This window comes from Meles meles, chromosome 5 (assembly GCF_922984935.1).
Source record: "Meles meles chromosome 5, mMelMel3.1 paternal haplotype, whole genome shotgun sequence".
Taxonomy (NCBI): domain Eukaryota; kingdom Metazoa; phylum Chordata; class Mammalia; order Carnivora; family Mustelidae; genus Meles; species Meles meles.
In genome coordinates, this window is record NC_060070.1 from 17,368,753 (window position 1) to 17,388,284 (window position 19,532).

The 19,532-nt window shown below is 41.8% G+C and overlaps 1 protein-coding gene across 1 annotated transcript in view; it reads right to left on the reverse strand.

The window, feature by feature from the left end:
- The window catches only part of NT5DC1 (5'-nucleotidase domain containing 1), a 142,343-nt gene that overhangs the window by 16,807 nt on the left and 106,004 nt on the right, over window positions 1-19,532 (reverse strand). The window contains exons 7-10 of the mRNA XM_046005111.1: window positions 12,591-12,765; window positions 10,544-10,641; window positions 1,242-1,360; window positions 15-167 (exon numbers count right to left, since the gene is read on the reverse strand). Of these exons, the coding sequence (XP_045861067.1) occupies window positions 15-167; window positions 1,242-1,360; window positions 10,544-10,641; window positions 12,591-12,765 (545 nt within the window). The remainder of the gene's footprint in view (window positions 1-14; window positions 168-1,241; window positions 1,361-10,543; window positions 10,642-12,590; window positions 12,766-19,532) is intronic.

Below are 19,532 nucleotides of genomic sequence, written 5' to 3' on the forward strand. Positions count from 1 at the left end.
AAGGAAACCCTTACCTCATATTTTCCTTTCTTCTCTAGAGGCTCTGAGTCTTCAGGCTTCCCATCTCTGTCCTCTCTGAGCTCTTCCAGAATGAGGACTGTCTCCCAGTTACTATAATGGCGGGCTGGGAAAATGTCCGAGTGCATGCTGTCACCAAAGTAAACGACCTGTAAGTCAGAGAGCAAATTCTGTTTGAGGCATGAGGAATGTGAAAGTGCTGTTCACTCCAGGAAGCAGAAAAAAGTCCTCGACACCTATCGGAATAGGACAAAAGTTACATAAACATCTGAAAACTTCCGTGACTACCATCACAAGTATTCAACCTGCCCCATTTGGTTTGTGGGGCACCAGGTTTGTGGTAAGAAGTGACGCAATGCATTTGTAGGTAGAAGAAAGGGAGGGGCTGAGTGTATTCAGTTTTCTGAAGAAGTCAGAGTCTGTATGTTTACCGTTAAGGCTGCCCTTAGAATCGAAGAACTGGTAGAGGAGTAGAGATGACTTGTTACAGTGGGTTCCATTTGCAGGAGTCCACGTCACACCAGCTTTTCTGAGAGTTTCTGGGACCTACCCAGTCTGGAAACAGAATCTCTGACTGGCTGGGTAAGCGGGCTCTGGGAGGCTCTCCAGGTGTTCTCAGGCGAAGCCCCAAAGACCTAATCCACAGCCCTCAGTTTACATTTACATGAGAAAACGGCAAGGGAGTAGGAACTAGAACCTCCAAGTCAGAATGCCCTGTTAAACCCCTCAAGAGTTCCCAGGGCGCCGTGGCAATGTGGGAGCCCGTGGAGCAGGGATCAGTGACCCGCTGGCCTTTCTGGTAAACATTTTTTTGGAAGAAAGTGTCCTGCTATAAAAAATGCACCCATGACCAACATCAACAGTGTGACCAGGATATCAAAAGCAAGTGTGTCTTTAGGCTAGTCTGTGGTGTAATTTCAATTAATGTTTGTTTTACATATAAAATTTGTTTGGTGAACTGTTATCAGAATACTATTCCTCAGGTATCCCACACACTCATCCAGTGTATCCCCTAGATAAAGATCCAGTCTCGATCACAGAGAAAAGGCTTATTTAAAAAAAAAATAAAAAGCAGAAGAGGTAAAAGACTGGCAGATGGGCAGAGGTAGTGGATGATTTCCCTATGGAAAACTAAGCTGAATGCATTTAGAATTATGGTTTTGATTTATAATAGTTCATGTCTGCGAGAGGGCATCAAGAACCCCACCTCAATCAGGAAATACCTTGGGTTCATTTTTGCCAGTCATCTTCTTCAGAAGTTCATAAAGGTGGACGGCGTTCCCTTGAGAGTACCAGCCAGGTTTATCAAGAGATGGCAGTGCCTCCTGTTCCTCATCATTTTCTGAAAAGAGAGTTTGACAATCAGACCTTTGAATCAAGTGAGAGCACCTGTTTGGGCAGACCCCACCGAGCACGGCTGCAGGACATGCACAGGAAGGAACCGTGTGGGGACAGGAGCGAGCATTCAGTGAGCACCCATGTTATTACAAGTCCTCATGGCGATCCTGATCTATATAGATCTACCATTTTCCATATATAGAGGATTTTTCAAATGGTCTTTTTAAAGCAGTTTTAGGTTCGCAGCAAAACTGAGGGGTCCAGAGATTTCCGCCATAGCCCCTCGCTCTGCGCATGCACAGCCTCCGCCATTATTGGTGAGAATGAGGTGTCAGTGCAGGCTCATCAGCTGAAGCCAATGTACTGCTCTGGGGGGAGGCTGTAGATAGTGGGGGGCATATATTATTTCATCCTCACAACAAGCCTCTTAATTGAGGAAAAGGCGGCTCAGGGAAGTTACTTTGCTCGAGATCTCAAAGCTGGTAAGTGATTTTTTATTAACCAAACTCCATAGTTTAGGACTTCAAAATGGGGCTAGAAGACAAAAGGGTAAGACAGACCCATAAATCATCTCTAAATTTGGATTCCTGGTCCTGGCTACAGCTCATGGATGCAACTGTAAACAAGATACAACTTTAGAAAAGAGAAATTTGTATTTGGCGTCTACCCATTATGCCAAATGCAGTGCTGTTTACTCTCCTCCATTATATTAGGAGTAGGTCAGCAATGGATTAAAAAAAAGGTGGACTTTAGAATGCATTTCTAACTTCGCTTATAAAGTTTATTGTTTTTACAGGCTCCCTCAGATTGATGAAACAGCACTGTATTATGAAGAATGCAAACCAGTATTACTGTCGTACAAGCCAATTATGTCACGGCTTTAATTTAAAACATTCTTAAGGACCGGGTAGAAAGCATTAATGTAAGAGATCTTCCTATGAAGATATATATTCAGAAAAACTTTTGTACCTAAGTTCTATAAGATGTCTGAATTATTCCTCCGATCTTTTAACTTAATAATTAATGGATGTTTGGGTTATAACCATGAAGGAGAAAAATGCATACACCAAAGCTTAAACTTGTTCCTATAACATACACATTCCCCCAAAACTGACTGAATAAAACTAGGAAGCAGATAAGGGTTGGAGAGAGAGATGGGAGAGCAATCGATTAGAGCAATTAGTAAATCGAACTTTTTATTTTCTTATTTTAAGAGCATATGGACAAGAAAAGTAAAAACACAAAATGGTAAAACTTTAGGAAAATTGTTCCAAAGTATGGGGAAATGATACAATTAAGGCTATGGCTAACAATCTTTTTTTTTTTTTTTTTAAGATTTTATTTATTTGACAGAGATCACAAGTAGGCAGAGAGGCAGGCAGAGAGGGAGGAGGAAGCAGGCTCCCCACTGAGCAGAGAGCCCGATGTGGGGCTTGATCCCAGGACCCTGAGATCATGACCTGAGCTGAAGGCAGAGGCTTAACCCACTGAGCCACCCAGGCACCCCTCCTCCCCTTTTTAAAAGATTTTATTTATTTGATACAGAGAGAGAGAGATCACAAGTAGGCAGAGAGGCAGGCAGAGAGAGAGAGGGGGAAGCAGGCTCCCTGCTGAGCAGGGAGCCCCGATGCAGGGCTCCATCCCAGGATCCTGGGATCATGACCTGAGCTGAAGACAGAGGTTTAACCCACTGAGCCACCCAGGAGCCCCTATGACTAACAATCTTAAACAAAGGTGAGCTCCGTAACTTATTTTAGGTAAGGAAATAGAGAACAAGAGAGAACAGCAGTTAGGAAGAGTCTTTTGTACCTGCGCCTGAACACTGACCTCAGCCCACAGCTGCCTGAACGCCCATGTGGCAGCTCACACATGTTCCCCCAACTCCCAATATGCTTGATGTTACTATCATAATGTTTAAATAGTATGTATTTAATGTGATTCTTTTTGGAATGAGTAATATACTTACATATATTAGAAGTTCCATTTTTGAGCTCTCTCCGCTGTGCACTTACCCTGTTCTACAAAAAGGTAACCACTCTTTTATGCAGATAAAGCAAATATATACTTTTTTCCTCTCCCTTTTAAAAACACATTTACTAAGGTATACCTGATATTACAATAAAAGGCACATATGGTCAACACACGGTGTGAAGACTTTTGGCATATGTGAATACCTGTTGTGAGCTGAACTGTGTTCCCTTCAAATTCATATGGTGAAGCCCTAACCCTTGGTATCTCAGGATGTGGCTGTATTTGAAGACAGGGCCTTTAATAGGCCATTCAGGTGGGCCTAATCCAATATGACTGGTGTCCTCATAAGAACTGATTATAAGACACAGATAATTAGGTGATTAGGACCCAGAAGAAAGACCATGTGATGACAACAGGGAGAAGATGCATATCTACAAGCCAAGAAGAGAGGCCAAAGAAGAAACCAATCCCTCTGACACCTGGATCTCAGACTTCTATAGCCTCCAGAAGTAATAAGTGAAATATATTTCTAGTGTTTAAGCCCTCAGCCTGTGGTTTATTGTTAGGACAGCAATCTTGGCAACTAATATTATACCCATGAACCCTCCCATTTAAATGCAAATACTGGCACACTGTTCTGCAATTTGATTTTTTTTTAAACTTCTCTAGATAATACACTGCAATCTGCTTAGTTTTTAAAATCGATGCATGTTCAATAATTAACAGTGATCTCTTGATAGATATGTGAGATGTTGCCATTCTTTTGCTGTTACAAGGAAGATGTTACAAACAGAATCCTCATAGCCTGGTAGGAATAGACTGACCTGGAAAAAACTTTTTCTTTTTTTCTTTCAACTTTTTATTCAACTAGATTTTACAGAATACTTTAGGTATGAGGTATATAGAGGTGACCTAGATGGCCCAAGCCCCTGTCTTTAGGATGCTTATATTCTGGTAGCAATCTCTGACTTGCTAGAGGTTTACTAAACAATGACTTCTAATTAAAAATATATTTACAATTCTTTTGATTCCTTGAACTCTGTCCTATATTATGTGGACCTGACTAGACAGCGCATATTTACTTTTGAGTTAGAATTTTCCCCTCCAATTGTGCATTTTTATACACTTTTTCTATTTTTTTTTTTTTTTGGCATGGGCAATAACACATTTTTAAAATATATATTTTCTAAAGTTTATCTTTTTAAGTAAGCTCTAGGCCTGATGTGGGGTTTGAACTCATGGCCCCGAGATCATCACCTGCCTGGGAAGCCTGGGTGGCTCAGTCGGTTAAACATCTGCCTTTGGCTCAGGTCATGATCCCAGGGTCCTAGGATCGAGTCCTACATCAGGCTCCTTGCTCAGCGGGGAGCCTGCTTCTCCCTCTCCCTCTGCCCCTGCTCATGTGCACGTGCTCTCTCTCTGTCAAATAAATAAAAAAAATTTTAAAAAAAGTCACCCGCTCTATCCACTCAGTCAGCCAGGTGCCCCCAATAAGACATTTTTAAAGTAAAACATCTGCTAAAATGCTTGTCTGGGTTGGGATCCATAAAAAGGAAGATTACAGATTAAGAGAAACAAATACTTTACTAGTGAGTTGGAGCGAATTTAATAGAATATCTACTGATCTATGTCGGTTTTGAGGGTTTACTATTCATTTGATATTCATAATTCTTTAAAGCAGTTAATTCTTTCAAAGTCCTTTCCTTTAGTTTAAATATTCTTTTTTTTTTTTTTTAAGATTTAATTATTTGTTAGATAGAGAGTGCTCAGGCACAGGAAAGTGGCAGGCAAAGGGAGAAGCAGGCTCCCCGCTGAGCAATACTCTTAACTACCTCGCTCCTTTCCATACCTCATATGCTGGGACGTTTATTTCTTTTCAGAATAACGATCTTCAGTTAATTGCACTAAGACATTCTCTTTTGGGGTTACTAGAATCTGTCACTGGTGATCTGACCCATGGCATCTGCCTCACCAGAAAATCTGTTTAGAATGCAGAATCTAAGGTTATAACCAGACCTACTGAATCAGCATCTCCACTCTAACAATATCCCTAGGCGGTGTGAGCGAACATCAAAGTCAAAGAAACACTGATGTGGAGAGCACGGCAGGAACAAAAATCTGACAAGAAGAGAAGGCGTTCATTCTGGCAAGGGTGGACTAATGGGCATGTGTAGGGAGCGGACAGAGTGAAGATGAAAAGGTAACTTAGCAACCAGATTATTAATGTAATTCGCCTTAGGATGCTCCACGGAGTGGGGGGCCAAGGAGATTCTGTGTGTATGTGATTAACTATATTGTATGCCTAACAGTAATAAGTGAATTACATAAAATGTATTTAAAGTGACAAATGGAAGTCCGTGTCTAGTATCTGAGGGCAGGGCGCAAGAGATGTAGGGAAGGGGAGGTACAAAGTGAGGGTAGGGGGACCAGTTAAGAGACTCCCAGGGAAGAGAGTGATGACCTCCTGATGGGAAGGGAGCAGAGAGCAGTTTAAACGAGGCGGTTTAAACAGGACGTGGTGCACAGCATACTGGACGCGAAAGGGGGAAGAGACGGGAGGTTTGTTGCTGGGCAATTCCGTGGGTAGTCAAGTAAGGACGATAATATAAAGCAGCCAGCGCGTCTGGTTGTGTTGTTTCTAGATGGAAGGAGAATATGAAGTTTGAGTTCAGAACACTGAGTCGAGCCAGCTGTGTGCAGGGGGAAATAGGGTATGAGGCTCTAGAAAAGGAGGTCTCAGGGAAAGATCTGGGAGTCTGTGTGCGGGTGATAGTTCAGGCCAAGAAACCAATGACAGCGAGTTGGGACACGATTCCCAAATTGGGGGTGGGGAGGAGGGGGAGCTGGCAGCACGGGGGACCGGCAGTGAAAAAGATACAGTCGCTCTCCTCATTGAATTTGCAATCTTGCATGAGGGACTCCTCTCCCCCGACCCCGACCGGGCTGCACTGGTGAGGAGCTGAATCACCCAGTGATGGTGAGGGATGCTGCACATTTTGCCTAGAAGAGGCTCCTTGCCCCCCAAATAATCCTTAAACAGGGTTGGTAAAGATCAGCCTGGCAGGAGGCACTTGGCTCCCAATTCAGGCACAATGCTCCCCCTCTTATCTCTATGGCAACGGCTAACGTCAGGCATTTGCGACAGTTGCAAGGACACCGTGCCCTTGAGAATTGGCTTGCTGGGCACCTTCCATCCCGGAAGCTCCTTTGCCTTACTTTACTTCTGCTTTGAATCCATTTGGAGCAGTGATTTGATTTACATGACCTTGGAGGTTGTCAGAGCTGAGGGACGGGACTTGCATGGCACAACAACATTAACTGCCATGGGGGGATGGTTTGAGGGTGCCAAGGCTGATGGAAGCTGGGCGATCAGTCATTACGTACTGTCATACCCAGCAGTGATGTGAGTACCAGTTTGCACAAGGCACGATAAAGGCATTGGCAGGAAGGTGGCAGGTGGCCAGCCTAAGAAGACCGAAGGACAGGTTAGATGTGAAGGGGAGAGAGGAACAGAAGTTGATGGGTTTGCCTAGCTTGGGCAAGATCCGTTGGAAAAGTTACAATGGAACTAGGGAGTACGGGAAGAGGAGCATGCCAAGATGGGAGGGGAAATTAATGAATTGTTATAAACACAACAAGGTTCCTGCAATGCCAGGGCTGCAGGGTTTGGGGAATTTAGAAATATGCCTCTGGGAGTCAGGGAGAAGTGATGCCCGGAGATAAGGAACTGAGAGTCATTAGTATTTAGGGGATAGCTGAAACCATCTGAGTGGTAGAGAGCGGAAGAAAGGAGGGTTAATATGGAATGCTGGAGAACATTAACCCTTAATAAGAAATGTGATAAAGGGATACTAGTTCCAAATGGACTAAAAACTAATGGAGTTGCTTTTTAAAATATGAAATGTAGGATAAAAAAATTAAAAAAAAATATGAAATGTAGGGGCGCCTGGGTGGCTCAGTGGCTTAAGCCTCTGCCTTCTGCTCGGGTCATGATCTCAGGGTCCTGGGATCAAGCCCCACACTGGGCTCTCTGCTCAGCGGGGAGCCTGCTTCCTCCTCTCTCTCTGCCTGCCTCTCTGCCTACTTGTGATCTCTCTCTGTCAAATAAATAAATAAAATCTTAAAAAAAAATAAAATGTGAAATGTAGTATACTTTGACACTAATATTGAGGAAAAATCTGTTAGAGAAATGGTGTGAAGCTTGGAAAACATGCTGTTTAATCATAAAGTTCCCTGGACCGCAGTATGCAGGGCTGGGATCAGACTTCTCTCTGATTACTCGTCAAAGGAATAAATCATTTGTCTTAAACATAATGGAAGACTTCTTTTTGTGGAAATCAGTGAATTCAACATTGATGATCAACAATTTTTTTCCTTTACTATTGTTAACAATTCTTAGAAAGTTCCATATTGATTTAGAAGCTAAATTTGTGTTAATGCTATTTATTCATAGCTATTATTTATAGTTTCATTTGCATGAAAATATTTTGATAACTTTGTGTTGATTTTGAGTACAATGAATATTTTACTGCAATAAAATATTTTAGTAGAGCGAGAGAAAGGTGAAGGGAAACCAGCCGTCGAAAGGCAATTAGAGGTAGGCAAAGAATCAGAATCAGCATGAAATTGAACACTACACATCACAGATGAGAGGTTCTTTAATGTTGGCACGATCCTCTCATTCATGACAGTTCTAGCAAACTTACTGCCCTCCAAATGGGAATAAAATATTTTGTGTTAACTCTAAAAACTGCAGGATTCACTGTATCTTCCACTGAAAAATTTTAAATTCAGAAGCCCAGAAAATTAGAGCTGGAAAGAACTTTGGAGATCTTCTAGTCTAATCACTTCTGGATATGAAAAAAATAGAGGCAGGCTTTTCTATATATCTACAGAAGCATGAAATCCCATATATTCTGAGCAGAGATCAGAGATGAGGTGGTTTAAACAGGACGTGGTGCACAGCATACTGGACATGAAAGGGGGAAGAGACTGGAGGTTTGTCGCTGGGGGCAATCTGGGGACAGTCAATTAAGGACCATAAAGAACAGAAGGTGGCCAGCTTGTTTGCAGTGTTCTGAAGAGTTCACTGGAGGCAGTGGAACCAGTGAGTGTAGTAGTCTTTCTAGAATTTCAGCTATGAAGGGAGTCAGAGAATTGAGGTTTTACCTGGAAGACAATGTAAGATCAGGGCATAGTTCATGTTTTTTAAACTGAAGATACGAAAATACGCCTGTAGATCGATGAGTATGGTTTGGACAGTTGTTTTCAACTGTGGTGATTTTGCTCCTCAGGGCACATTTGGCAATGTCTGGAGATGTTTTTGGATGTCACAACTTGGGATACGGGATGCTACTGGCATCTAGTGATCAGAGGCTAGTGATGCCGCTAAGCAGCCTACAGCCCACAGAGCAGCAGCCGTCTGCCGCTGACAAAGACGTATGTGACCCCGAACCTCAGAAGTGCTAAGGTTAAGAAATCCTGGTCTGGTAGAGAGAGACAGAGCGTGATGGCATTTTTTATATCTTGGTTTAATGTCTCCTATAAATCCTTGATGTTAAGAAATAACCTGTTATCGGGGATTCAAATAATACTCTTTGTGTTAAACAAACAAAAAAACCCTAAATATTTCCCCCTTCACGTATTTAAATATGTAACTACACAGTAAATTTTTAAAAATTTTTATCTGCAGGATTTTCATATTTTCTTCCAAGAAAATCTATACCTTTTCTGTACCTATAGTAGTTCTTATATTGTTCCATAGAGGTTTTTTTGTTTTTTTGTTTTTTTTTTTTTAAGATTTTATTTGCAACTAATCTCTAACCCAGTGTGGGGCTTGAACTCACAACCCTAAGATCAAGAGTTGCCTCCTTTATGGACAGAGCCAGCCAGCTGCCCCATGTTCCACAGAAATTTTTATTAAAATTTCACACATACACCAGTAATGGAAAACAATTCACATTAAAAATATGCCAACTTTTTTTAATATACTGGAGACCACAAATGCATGAACTTTATGCTAACAAGTTACTGCATTTTTTGCACTATATTTGCTTAATTGATAAGTATCAAGAGGTAGAAGGATGAACTGTTTAAAAACTATTATGTGGGAATACCTATCTACAATCTGGTTTTACCTTCATCATTCTCTCTGCATTTGATCTCATAAAAGCCCATGGCTTTAAAATAGCCTGTGAGCTGATAACTCTCCCAAATTTATATCCTGAGCCTAAAGCCGTTCCCTTGGATTCCATGCTCATTTACACAATTTCCTAATTGTTAGTTCCAGTTGAGGAACTTATAGGCATTTCAAACTTAACATTTTAAAAAATTATTTCTTAATAGCTATAATCCCCACCCCGTAAAAACTTTGCCTCTGTATTTTTCTTCATGGCTGTAGATGGTACCACCATTCACCCTTTGCTCAATTCAGAAAAAAGAAAAACCAACAAGTCATTTTGATTATTCTTTTCACCCTCTCCTTCTGAAAGCATCACCAAGTCCTGTTTTCCACCTCCACCATGCATCTTAAATACGTCCACCTCTCCCCACCTGCAGTACCAGTCCTCAGACCAAACCACCAGTCTCTCCCTTGGGACACTCCGTGCCTATCTTTCCCACATTCGATCCATTCCCCACCCCACAGCCAAAGAGCTCTCCCTGTTACTCTTATACCTCAACTGAACAGCTTCTCACAGCTTGTGGAATAAAATTCAAATCCATTTCCACACTGTGTGAGGCTGCCTGCCTCTCCAACGTCTTCTCCTCACTCCCTCGAATCCCTGGCCTCTTCTCTGTCATTGGAACTCGCTGAAACTACTCCCACACTGGCCTGTGCATTTGTTTGTCCTGCTGCCTCTCTTCCTCTGCTCTTCTCATTACCTGTCCTGCAGGTCCTGCCTGGTAAGTCACCTTTCCAGACCTTTTGGGACAGGCCTTCCCTGGCCAATAGATCTAAGGTGTCCTCCTGGTTTACCTCATCGGGAAGTCATTTCTTCCGTGACAGCTATAATGGCCTACAATCAACCCCATGCATTTACTGACCTGCTTAATGTAAGTATTCCTGGGACGGGAAAGAAGGCATGCTATCACTTTTATACCCTTTGTTGTATTTAGCATAGTATTTTGCACATGGTTGTCAGTCAACAGGCATTTATTAAGTAACTGAATGAAACAAATCTGAAATCAGAGAATGAAGGAACAAACGTTAACTTACCAAGTGTCCAGAAAGGTCTCTGACTTGGAGAATGGGAGAAGAAACCAGGCTTCAGTGCGTTTGTAATCACAATGTCGAAAAGATCTGTAAAATCATTCCTAAAAAGCAACAATATTTGTCCTAATTTTAAGGATTTAGAAAAAGTCCACATAAAATAGAACTTAATCTTTACCTATCTGATCACAGAATCATTTCTTATTTTTTTTATTAACTTCTACATGCTTTTTCTGTATTTTATACATGCAAATAGAAGATGGTTGAGCACCACTCCTCCTGACAACACCCTGAAGTATAAACATAAGGGGAAAATGCACATTAACTCATTAACTGGGTGCTAAGCTGGCCTTGTCCTGATGGTAGTAGTTAAAGTGAATGAATTCAACAGCTTCTTTTTTATTTTTTTTTAAAGATTTTATTTATTTATTTGACAGACAGAGATCATAAGTAGGCAGAGAGGCAGGCAGAGAGAGAGGGGGAAACAGGCTCCCTGCTGAGCAGAGAGCCTGATACGGGGCTCGATCCCAGAACCCCGAGATTATGACCTGCGCCGAAGGCAGAGGCTTTAACTCACTGAGCCACCCAAGGTCCCCTGAATTTAATAGCTTCTAACAATGAAAATATTCATGAACTAGGTCTTCAAATGTGGGGCCTGAACTTTGGATTTATTAGCATGAAGGTATTAATAATTTTGTATGTTACATGGATCCTACAGAAAGCTACCATTATATCAAGTCAAGTGACATGTTTTAGAGTGTTCAAATATGAAAAAGGTACCTTATTTTGGAAATCAGTGTAATCTTACAATGCGATTTTTTAGGTAACAATAATTGTTTTTCAGTCTGTATTTAATACCATATTATGGATCGTATGGGATGGCAAAGGAGAGACTGGACTCACTAGAGCACTGGGGGAGATGATATTTACAAATCTAAACTACACTGAAGAGAAATTAAGATAGGAAGAAAAACTTGGGTCATCTATGCTAATGGAAAAGAAAGTAAGAGTGCTTATTCTGAAGCATGGTCCCACTATCAGGACAGCAAATGGAGTCACGCGGTCCAAGAAGCACCGTGCAAGGTATCCAGGACTCCTGCCTTAATTCGCTCCAAGGATCCCAGGCCTCTGTATTATTCAGAAAGCAGAAAATCCATGGGTAGATCGTAAGTAAACCACAGACCAACCTAAACCCACATGTGCTGAGGAACACAGACCTCAGGAGGTTAAAGAAGGCAGCCAGAGGTCAGTGTTGAGGGTGAAATTTGCTTCCTACCCAGCAATTCAGTATTTGCTGCAATCTGAGAAAACACTGGGGGAGATCTCATAACCCATTTTACAATCTGGCTGCGAGCACGGACATTCTCTGGTACTGCTCACGAGAATGACATAAATAAATACTGACACTGAAACTTACCAACTACTCGCATACTACACCTGAGCTACCCTGTTTAAACTCCCCGCTCACACCTATGAGGTACGGCTGTCCCATTTTTAAGATGATGAAATCGAGGGTGAGAACGGTCAAAGACATACCTCAGGCATCAGAGGAAGCTGCAAGGTCGGGCTTGAACCCATGTCTGTCTGAAGTCTGCGCATTTACACTGCCTCGACTTTCCTGGAGGTCAGTCTCATCCCTGGCTGTGCTGAATGCTGGAGGACGCGGCTCCACAACGAAAGGGCCGGAGGGGCGGTACTCCAGGCAGGGGTCAGGGAGTGTCATCTACAACTCGGTGTCCCTCACTTATCATCCGAAGCTGAGGAGCCGAACTCATGGAGTTCTGCTCGAAGGACATGATGTCCATCAATCGGTCAGACCCTCTCAAGTCCACACCATCGGCGGGCTACGAGCCTACTGACCCCAGTCTCACCGCTTTAGCTAAACTGCCCTTGGGGGGTGTTGCTGTCAGCAGATGGGGAGAAGCAACGGACGGTTACTCAGCGTTGTCTAACAGAAGGGGATGGGGACGGGCGAGTACTTGGAGAGCAGTACTGGCCTCATTCGTCATCGGTATTTTCTAAGGCCACGAGAATGGAAGGACTCATCACTTACCCAAGAATATGTTCACAGAGAAGTCGACAGTAATCACTGTGAGAACTCGTAATCAACAAAAGAATTTTCCCAGCATTCTTTAGCTGCTGAAGCCACTTTTTCACAGATTCAGGACAAGTGTGTAAATATCTGCCTGGATCTCTTTTGATTTCTGGAAAATATATTCCACAGTTTTCTGAAAAATAAAAAATGTTAAGGAGATTAAAAAAATTTTTTTTTTGACTTAGTGTATTCTCAAGTAAGTTTATGTCTCTCCAAGTTATAGACAAAAGGTTAAAAACTTGGTCCAGACATGGCAATGATGCCATTATTAACTGCTTCTTAAGAATACTTCCTGTTCTTGGGCGCCTGGGTGGCTCAGTGGGTTAAGCCGCTGCCTTCGGCTCAGGTCATGATCTCAGGGTCCTGGGATCGAGTCCCGCATCGGGCTCTCTGCTCGGCAGGGAGCCTGCTTCCTCCTCTCTCTCTGCCTGCGGCTCTCTGCCTACTTGTGATCTCTCTCTGTCAAATAAATAAATAAAATCTTTAAAAAAAAAAAAAAAAAAAGAATACTTCCTGTTCTTTCCTTAAGAACATGATGACTGAAAAGACCAGTTGAGAATGTCTGTTGATTATGTGACGGGAAGTGATAAACTGTTAGAACAGTTAATATAATAAACACAATATGATCAGTTTATTTATTTTTAAAAGGTTTTATTTATTTATTTGACAGAGAGAGAGATCACAAGTAGGCAGAGAGGCAGGCAGAGAGAGAGGGGGCAGCAGCCTCCCCGCTGAGCAGAGAGCCCAAAGCGGGGCTCGATCCCAGGACTCTGAGGTCATGACCTGAGCCGGAGGCAGAGGCTTAACCTACTGAGCCACCCAAGTGCCCCAATATGATCAGTTTTAAATCAGAGAAAGCCTTCCTGCATTTGAAATGTCAATGAATAAGTCCTCTTTCAATCATTCAACAAATTATTTGCTGGATACGAATGATGAATAAATATTCAGATAATGCACGAGAAATGTGTCGTTGGTGTGAAGCAACCAAGAGGGGAGCTGGGTTCCTCAGAGTCACAGTAGAGTTTCAGATGGAACTCAGACTAGAAGGCCAGGCTACTGCAGGCTTTGAGAGCTGCTGGGAGGTCAAATGGAAAAGGCCGGAAGGCACTGCAGCGGACAGCAAAAGCTGAATGGCTCTCATCACCGAGGTGGGCCTGCTGGCTCTGCCCCTCTGGCTCTTGAGGTCACAGGGGCCAGTCTGAGCTCTGGGGCAGATGCTGCCAAGATCTCCAAAAATTCTGGTCAGACGCACCCATGCTGCTTGACACGGTGCCTTGAAAGCTGTGTGTACTTTGCAGACAACTGCCGATTTGCCTGAAATGCTACTAGAGGCATACCGTACTTTTGAGAGACTGCTCTCTGGGCGATAGCACTAATAAGCAGAAAAAGAGAACCCAAGTTTCTACTTTCTTTAAACTGCTAAGAAAAGGACACAAGCATAAGCAAAACCGCAGGAGAAAGAGCTTGGAATGAGCACTCAGCTCTGCCACAGATACGGGCTGGTCCTGTGATTCTGCACAGTCTCACGCACTTAAAGTAACAGACATGAAAGTCACATTTCAAGAATGCCAGGAGAAAGAAGAGTCTCTAAGCAAAAAGACGGAAACTCAATAAAACCAGAAATGGTAGCAAACACTGTTGTGTTTGCCCAAGTCCACGCCTCCGCCCTGCTTCTCTGCTGGAGATACTGATTTTCTCTGAGGGTTCCTGCTCCTCTCGGGGCTGGGTGCACAGGGAGGGAATGGGTCGCTCATGGGTGTACTCAGCCTAACACGTAGTGGCAATTCCCGTGGGAATCCCTTCCCCCCACCGTGGATTGTTTAGGAAGTCCCAGAGAGCCAGGCCTCGCCAAGGGAACCTGAGAACTCCGCTGGGGGTCTGTGGAGTCGGGTGCACAGCCGCGGAGAAGGAACCTACACGGCGGAGTACTCACCCACTCTTTCACTCTGGACTTCGCTTACGCATTCCACCTAGAATGGCAGCAGCTGTCCCCAACACGAAGCACAAATCTGGCAGAACCAGGATGGCCAAGCGGACATGTGAAAGGAACCTGGGTCCCCCATGACATCATTCGATCTCCAGTTAAGACAACTGAATTAACTAACCACTGCTGAACACACCAGCCAACTGTGGACTTCTGGTCACGTAACTCAGTTGACCAACAGCTCACATATCAAGGATATCTATGATTTGCAGCCTACAGCATCTCTATGCACAACGAGATATACTGCAAGTATTCATCACGACCCGACCAAAAAATAACAAAAGGAAAAAACCATGTTACAATGCAAGAATAATATTCAGACACCAAGAGACTGAGAATAAAAACAAAGTCCATGCTCTTCTTGTATTGTGCCACTGTGTAAATCCCTAGGATCTCTCAATATCATACAACTATGCAGTGACCCTTTAAAGATCCTTTTTTTCAGAGAAGAGAAGGTACTAGTAAGAAAGGGTTAATTTAACAAAGAGAAAGTAATAAAATCAAATAGCGAAGAATAGAATAGTTTGATGAGGGACCATCCAAGTAAATGGCAGAGGCTGTCTCTCTCTCTGAATTTATTATACCTAATGGAGTCATAGGTGAGATTCTCCCACCCAGAAAAACAAAGCTTTTGTAGCAACAGAAATATTATGGGGCAGGTAACAAAAGATTAGTGGTATATAATGTTGAAAACACTTAGGTACTTCAGTGTCTATTCAGTATATGTGCTGCCGAAGAGAGCACTTCAGTGTCTATTCAGAACCAACAGTTGAGAAAGGCTGTTTTCCACAGCTATGTCTTTAGTGCCATCTAGTGATCAAAATATAAATTACTGCTACAAACCTATTCCATTTCCAAGTGAAATAAAAAATAGAGCACATACATTTAAATATTATATTTGAAAATTCTTGCCTAAATTGGTTTTATTGGTTTTCATAAACTTAATCCAAAAGAGTGCACACATAATACTTCAGTAAGAGAACATTACTCCTGACACAATCATATGAGTGTCCTCATTCTGTTCACAAGCCAGAGTAAAATGAACACACTAAAATCTCCCAAGTCCTGTACAAACGGATCCATTGCAGACAAACAGTCTACAATAGTAGACTATGGGCTGCTCTTCCTATAAATGATCACCAACTACTTGGGAATATATTTTTACTCTCCTGTAACCTCAAATCATTAAAGGAATATATATAATTACACGAGTACACGCTCTTTTTAAAAATTTATTTTATTGAAATGTAACTGACAGAGAGCATTGTGTAAGTTTAAGATGTATATATAATGTGTTAATTTGCTATATTTATATATTTCAATTATGATTACTCCCCTAGTGTTAGCTAACACCTCTATCACGTCACACAATTATCTTCTCTTTTTTTATAGTGGGAACAATTAAGGTCGAGTCTCCTAGCAATTTTGAAGTTTATAGCATTGTTGTCTATAACAAACTTGTATTTTTACTGAAATAAATCAAGCTACAAAACCAAAGCTACTGGGGTGCCTGGGTGGCTCAGTGGGTTAAAGCTTCTGCCTTCGGCTCAGGTCATGATCCCAGCATCCTGGGATGGAGTCCCACATCAGGCTCCCTGCTTGGCAGGGAGCCTGCTTCCCCCCCTCTCACTCTGCCTGCCTCTCTACTTGTGATCTCTGTCAAAAAAATAAATAAAATCTTAAAAAAAAAAAACCAAAGCTACTAAATCAAGCTATAAACTGGATTATAATTGTTCATTAAATTATCTCTCCGAAGTTACTATATGTATAAACTCCTCAAGGTAAGGAGCCTGTCTTTCTGCTTGGCATGGAGCAGGCATTCAATGAATGACTACTTAAATCAGTGTGGAGGCAGACACAGAAATATTTATGTTTGTTTAAAGTCCAAGTAATAATATGATTTGCAACATATAACCTATGACAAACCACTACATTATTCATGCCCCTGTCGAAATCACCCTATCCAAAGTACCTTCCTTTTTTTTTTTTTTTTTACTCCTATTGAAAAAAATAATTGTATTTAATTACATTCTTAAACTGATAGGTTAACATTGACTGGACAAGACAGAGAATTTAGACCTAGGGTAGAAGGAAAGGAATGGTCTTATGTATTGTCAACTCACAAAGTAGCCTGTGTTTTCACTTAACTTCAAAGGAATTCTATTTCACAGCCACTTTATGTAATCCATTTTCCAGGCCTTTCCACCGCTCTCGTATCCTTAGACACTGGTATTTTCTGTATCCAGATAGGATTAAAAGTACATTTTTAAAAGAGCAAGTTCTAAAGAATAGATGTTTACTTTTTGTATATTAAAAAATTGGTTAATACAGTAATGAAAATAAGAGCAAAGTGTCACAACAGTCCAATAGGCACATAAAATTGGTCTGCATGTATCAAACGTGACTGAGGATTTAGGGACCTCTTGTGGTTAAAAAGAAAAGTACAATTTGAATATTAAAAAAATACGCTTTTTGGGGCGCCTGGGTGGCTCAGTGGTTTAAGCCTCTGCCTTCGGCTCAGGTCATGATCTCAGGGTCATGGGATCGAGCCCCATATGGGGCTCTCTGCTCAGTGGGGAGCCTGTTTCTCCCTCTCTCTCCGCCTGCTTCTCTGCCTACTGTGACTTCTCTCTGTCAAATAAATAAAATATTAAAAAAAAAATACGCTTTTTAATTTTAACGAACAATTGTGTCCACATCACTCTTTCTATCATCATGGAGTAAGAAAGCATTTTTCTTGTTAACTGTGTCACTACCATTTCTGTGATTTTGTGGCTGGAGTTTTCAAAGCTCTTTGCAAAAGGGATCAGAGATGCCGGGATGCCAACACCTCCACCATCAGACTCCAGTTAAGGTCTGTTGTTTCTGCTGCAGAACGTAATATAGGAGAGACTGAAATGTTCACGACTTTTACAAGTTATAGAACAGCATGCCAGTGAACAGCTAGAATGTTTAGCTCTACACTGTTTAAATGTACTTGCTGTAAGAGATGACAGAATGAATTTTCTGAAATGTACATACATATAACTTTATTTTGGGCCAAGAGATACTCAAATATTTTTTGAAGGATGACAGAGATAAGCAATAGGTTGTGTATGTTCTAAAATCACTTTTATCTGCAGAGGGCAGAAGATGAAACAAATTTAATTTTAGGAAGATTTCCTATTTATGGTCCCTATATGGTTTGTTTCTACCTAATGTATTTGTAAATAAAGAAACCTAGAATATCTAGACTGAGTAAAGTGAAATTCTACATGCTAAATATAATGCTTGGAAAAGGACAACACATAGGATTGCATAATGAAGTATATAAGATATTGAAAAACATAATTTATAAAATTTATATTTTAATAGTATTTGACTTCTATCTCTGTAACTGTGCCCTAGTCAAAAGATTCTGATTTAACTGGTCTCAGCTGGGGTGATGACAGTGGTATTTTTTTAAAGCTCCCCAATTTAATTTTAAGGATTACTGCTCTTAGGGGCACCTGGGTGGCTCAGTGGGTTAAGCCTCTGCCTTCGGCTCAGGTCATGATCTCAGGGTCCTGGGATCAAGCCCTGCATCGGGCTCTCTGCTCAGCAGGAAGCCTGCTTTTCCCTCTCTCTCTGCCTACTGCTCTGCCTACTTGTGATCTCTTTCTGTCAAATAAATAAATAAAATCTTTAAAAAAGAAAAAAAAAAAAAGGATTACTGCTCTAAGATCTAAGAGCGAGAACTCTTGCTACAAATCATCTGTATATCCTGCCTGCCTCACTGTGTATCAGAGGCTCTCAGAGGACAAGGGCTTCTTAATTTTACATTACTTAATCACCTAACAGAGCCTTGTATGTAGTAGGAAATCAACACATATTAGTTGCTGTTGATGTGTGATGCCACACACAGGTGTGAACACCGAATCGGACCTTGTCTGATGCAGAGAACCTTGTGCTGGGGACGAGAACGAAGAACATGGAAAGGACATAAGGGCTGAACACTGAAATGCAAGAATACTGACGATGCTAAGGAAGACTGGCTCGGTCCATTGACCTGACAGGGGAATGGAGGAGGGAGTCAGTTATGAGGCTGAATCTGGGAGTATAGGGAAGCCTGTGGCGCACGTGCAGCGAACATCAATTCCCGCGCCGCACCCTAGAGATCCCCGATAGGCTCCCAAGATTCACACGTGGCTGATCAGACATTTGCAAACCTCCGAACAGGTGACGGAGACGGGCCAGTTTGGTCTTAGTCTACACCTGCATCTACACCTCCATGATGACGTCACAGCCGGAGAACTTGCTCACAATGAACTCCCGTTTCCTCTGACACGTATCTCCGCTTCATGTATACAGTCTTTCAAAAAGTGATTTCAAAGAATCTTTCAATTCTTTCAGGACTTCCGTAGAGTAGTGATTCTCAGGCTTTAGGGTATGTTAGAATCACCCAGAAGGCTAGCTGAAACGCTCCCAGAGTTTCTGAGTCAGTATGTTTGGGTAGAGTTTGAAAATGTGCATTTCTAACAATTTCCCACACCAGCTGATAGTCTAAGGACCACACTTTAAGTACTACTGCTGTAGAAAACCCTTATAAAATCACATAGTTTTTCAAAATACTTTTTTTCCTAAAGGAACTTGATCCTCACTATTTTGGCTAAAGGTACAAAATCAGAGTAAGTATGGTTAATGTTACCTGCTGAAAATTCTCAAACCTGTATCTCAGGTTAAAATGACAAATTTAAACAAACATGTTTTTCAGTTTTTTGAGATATTTTTATTTCTTTTCATGGAAAGATATATTCAAGGGTGAATATATGATGGCATTTTTCCACAGTATTATTTTACATTCTTTTCCATTTATCAATCATGAGTGTGGTAACTTTGCAGGCAAAGCAGAAAAGGACATGCATTGCAGTTGGACTGGCCTGAGACTGAATTCCAGG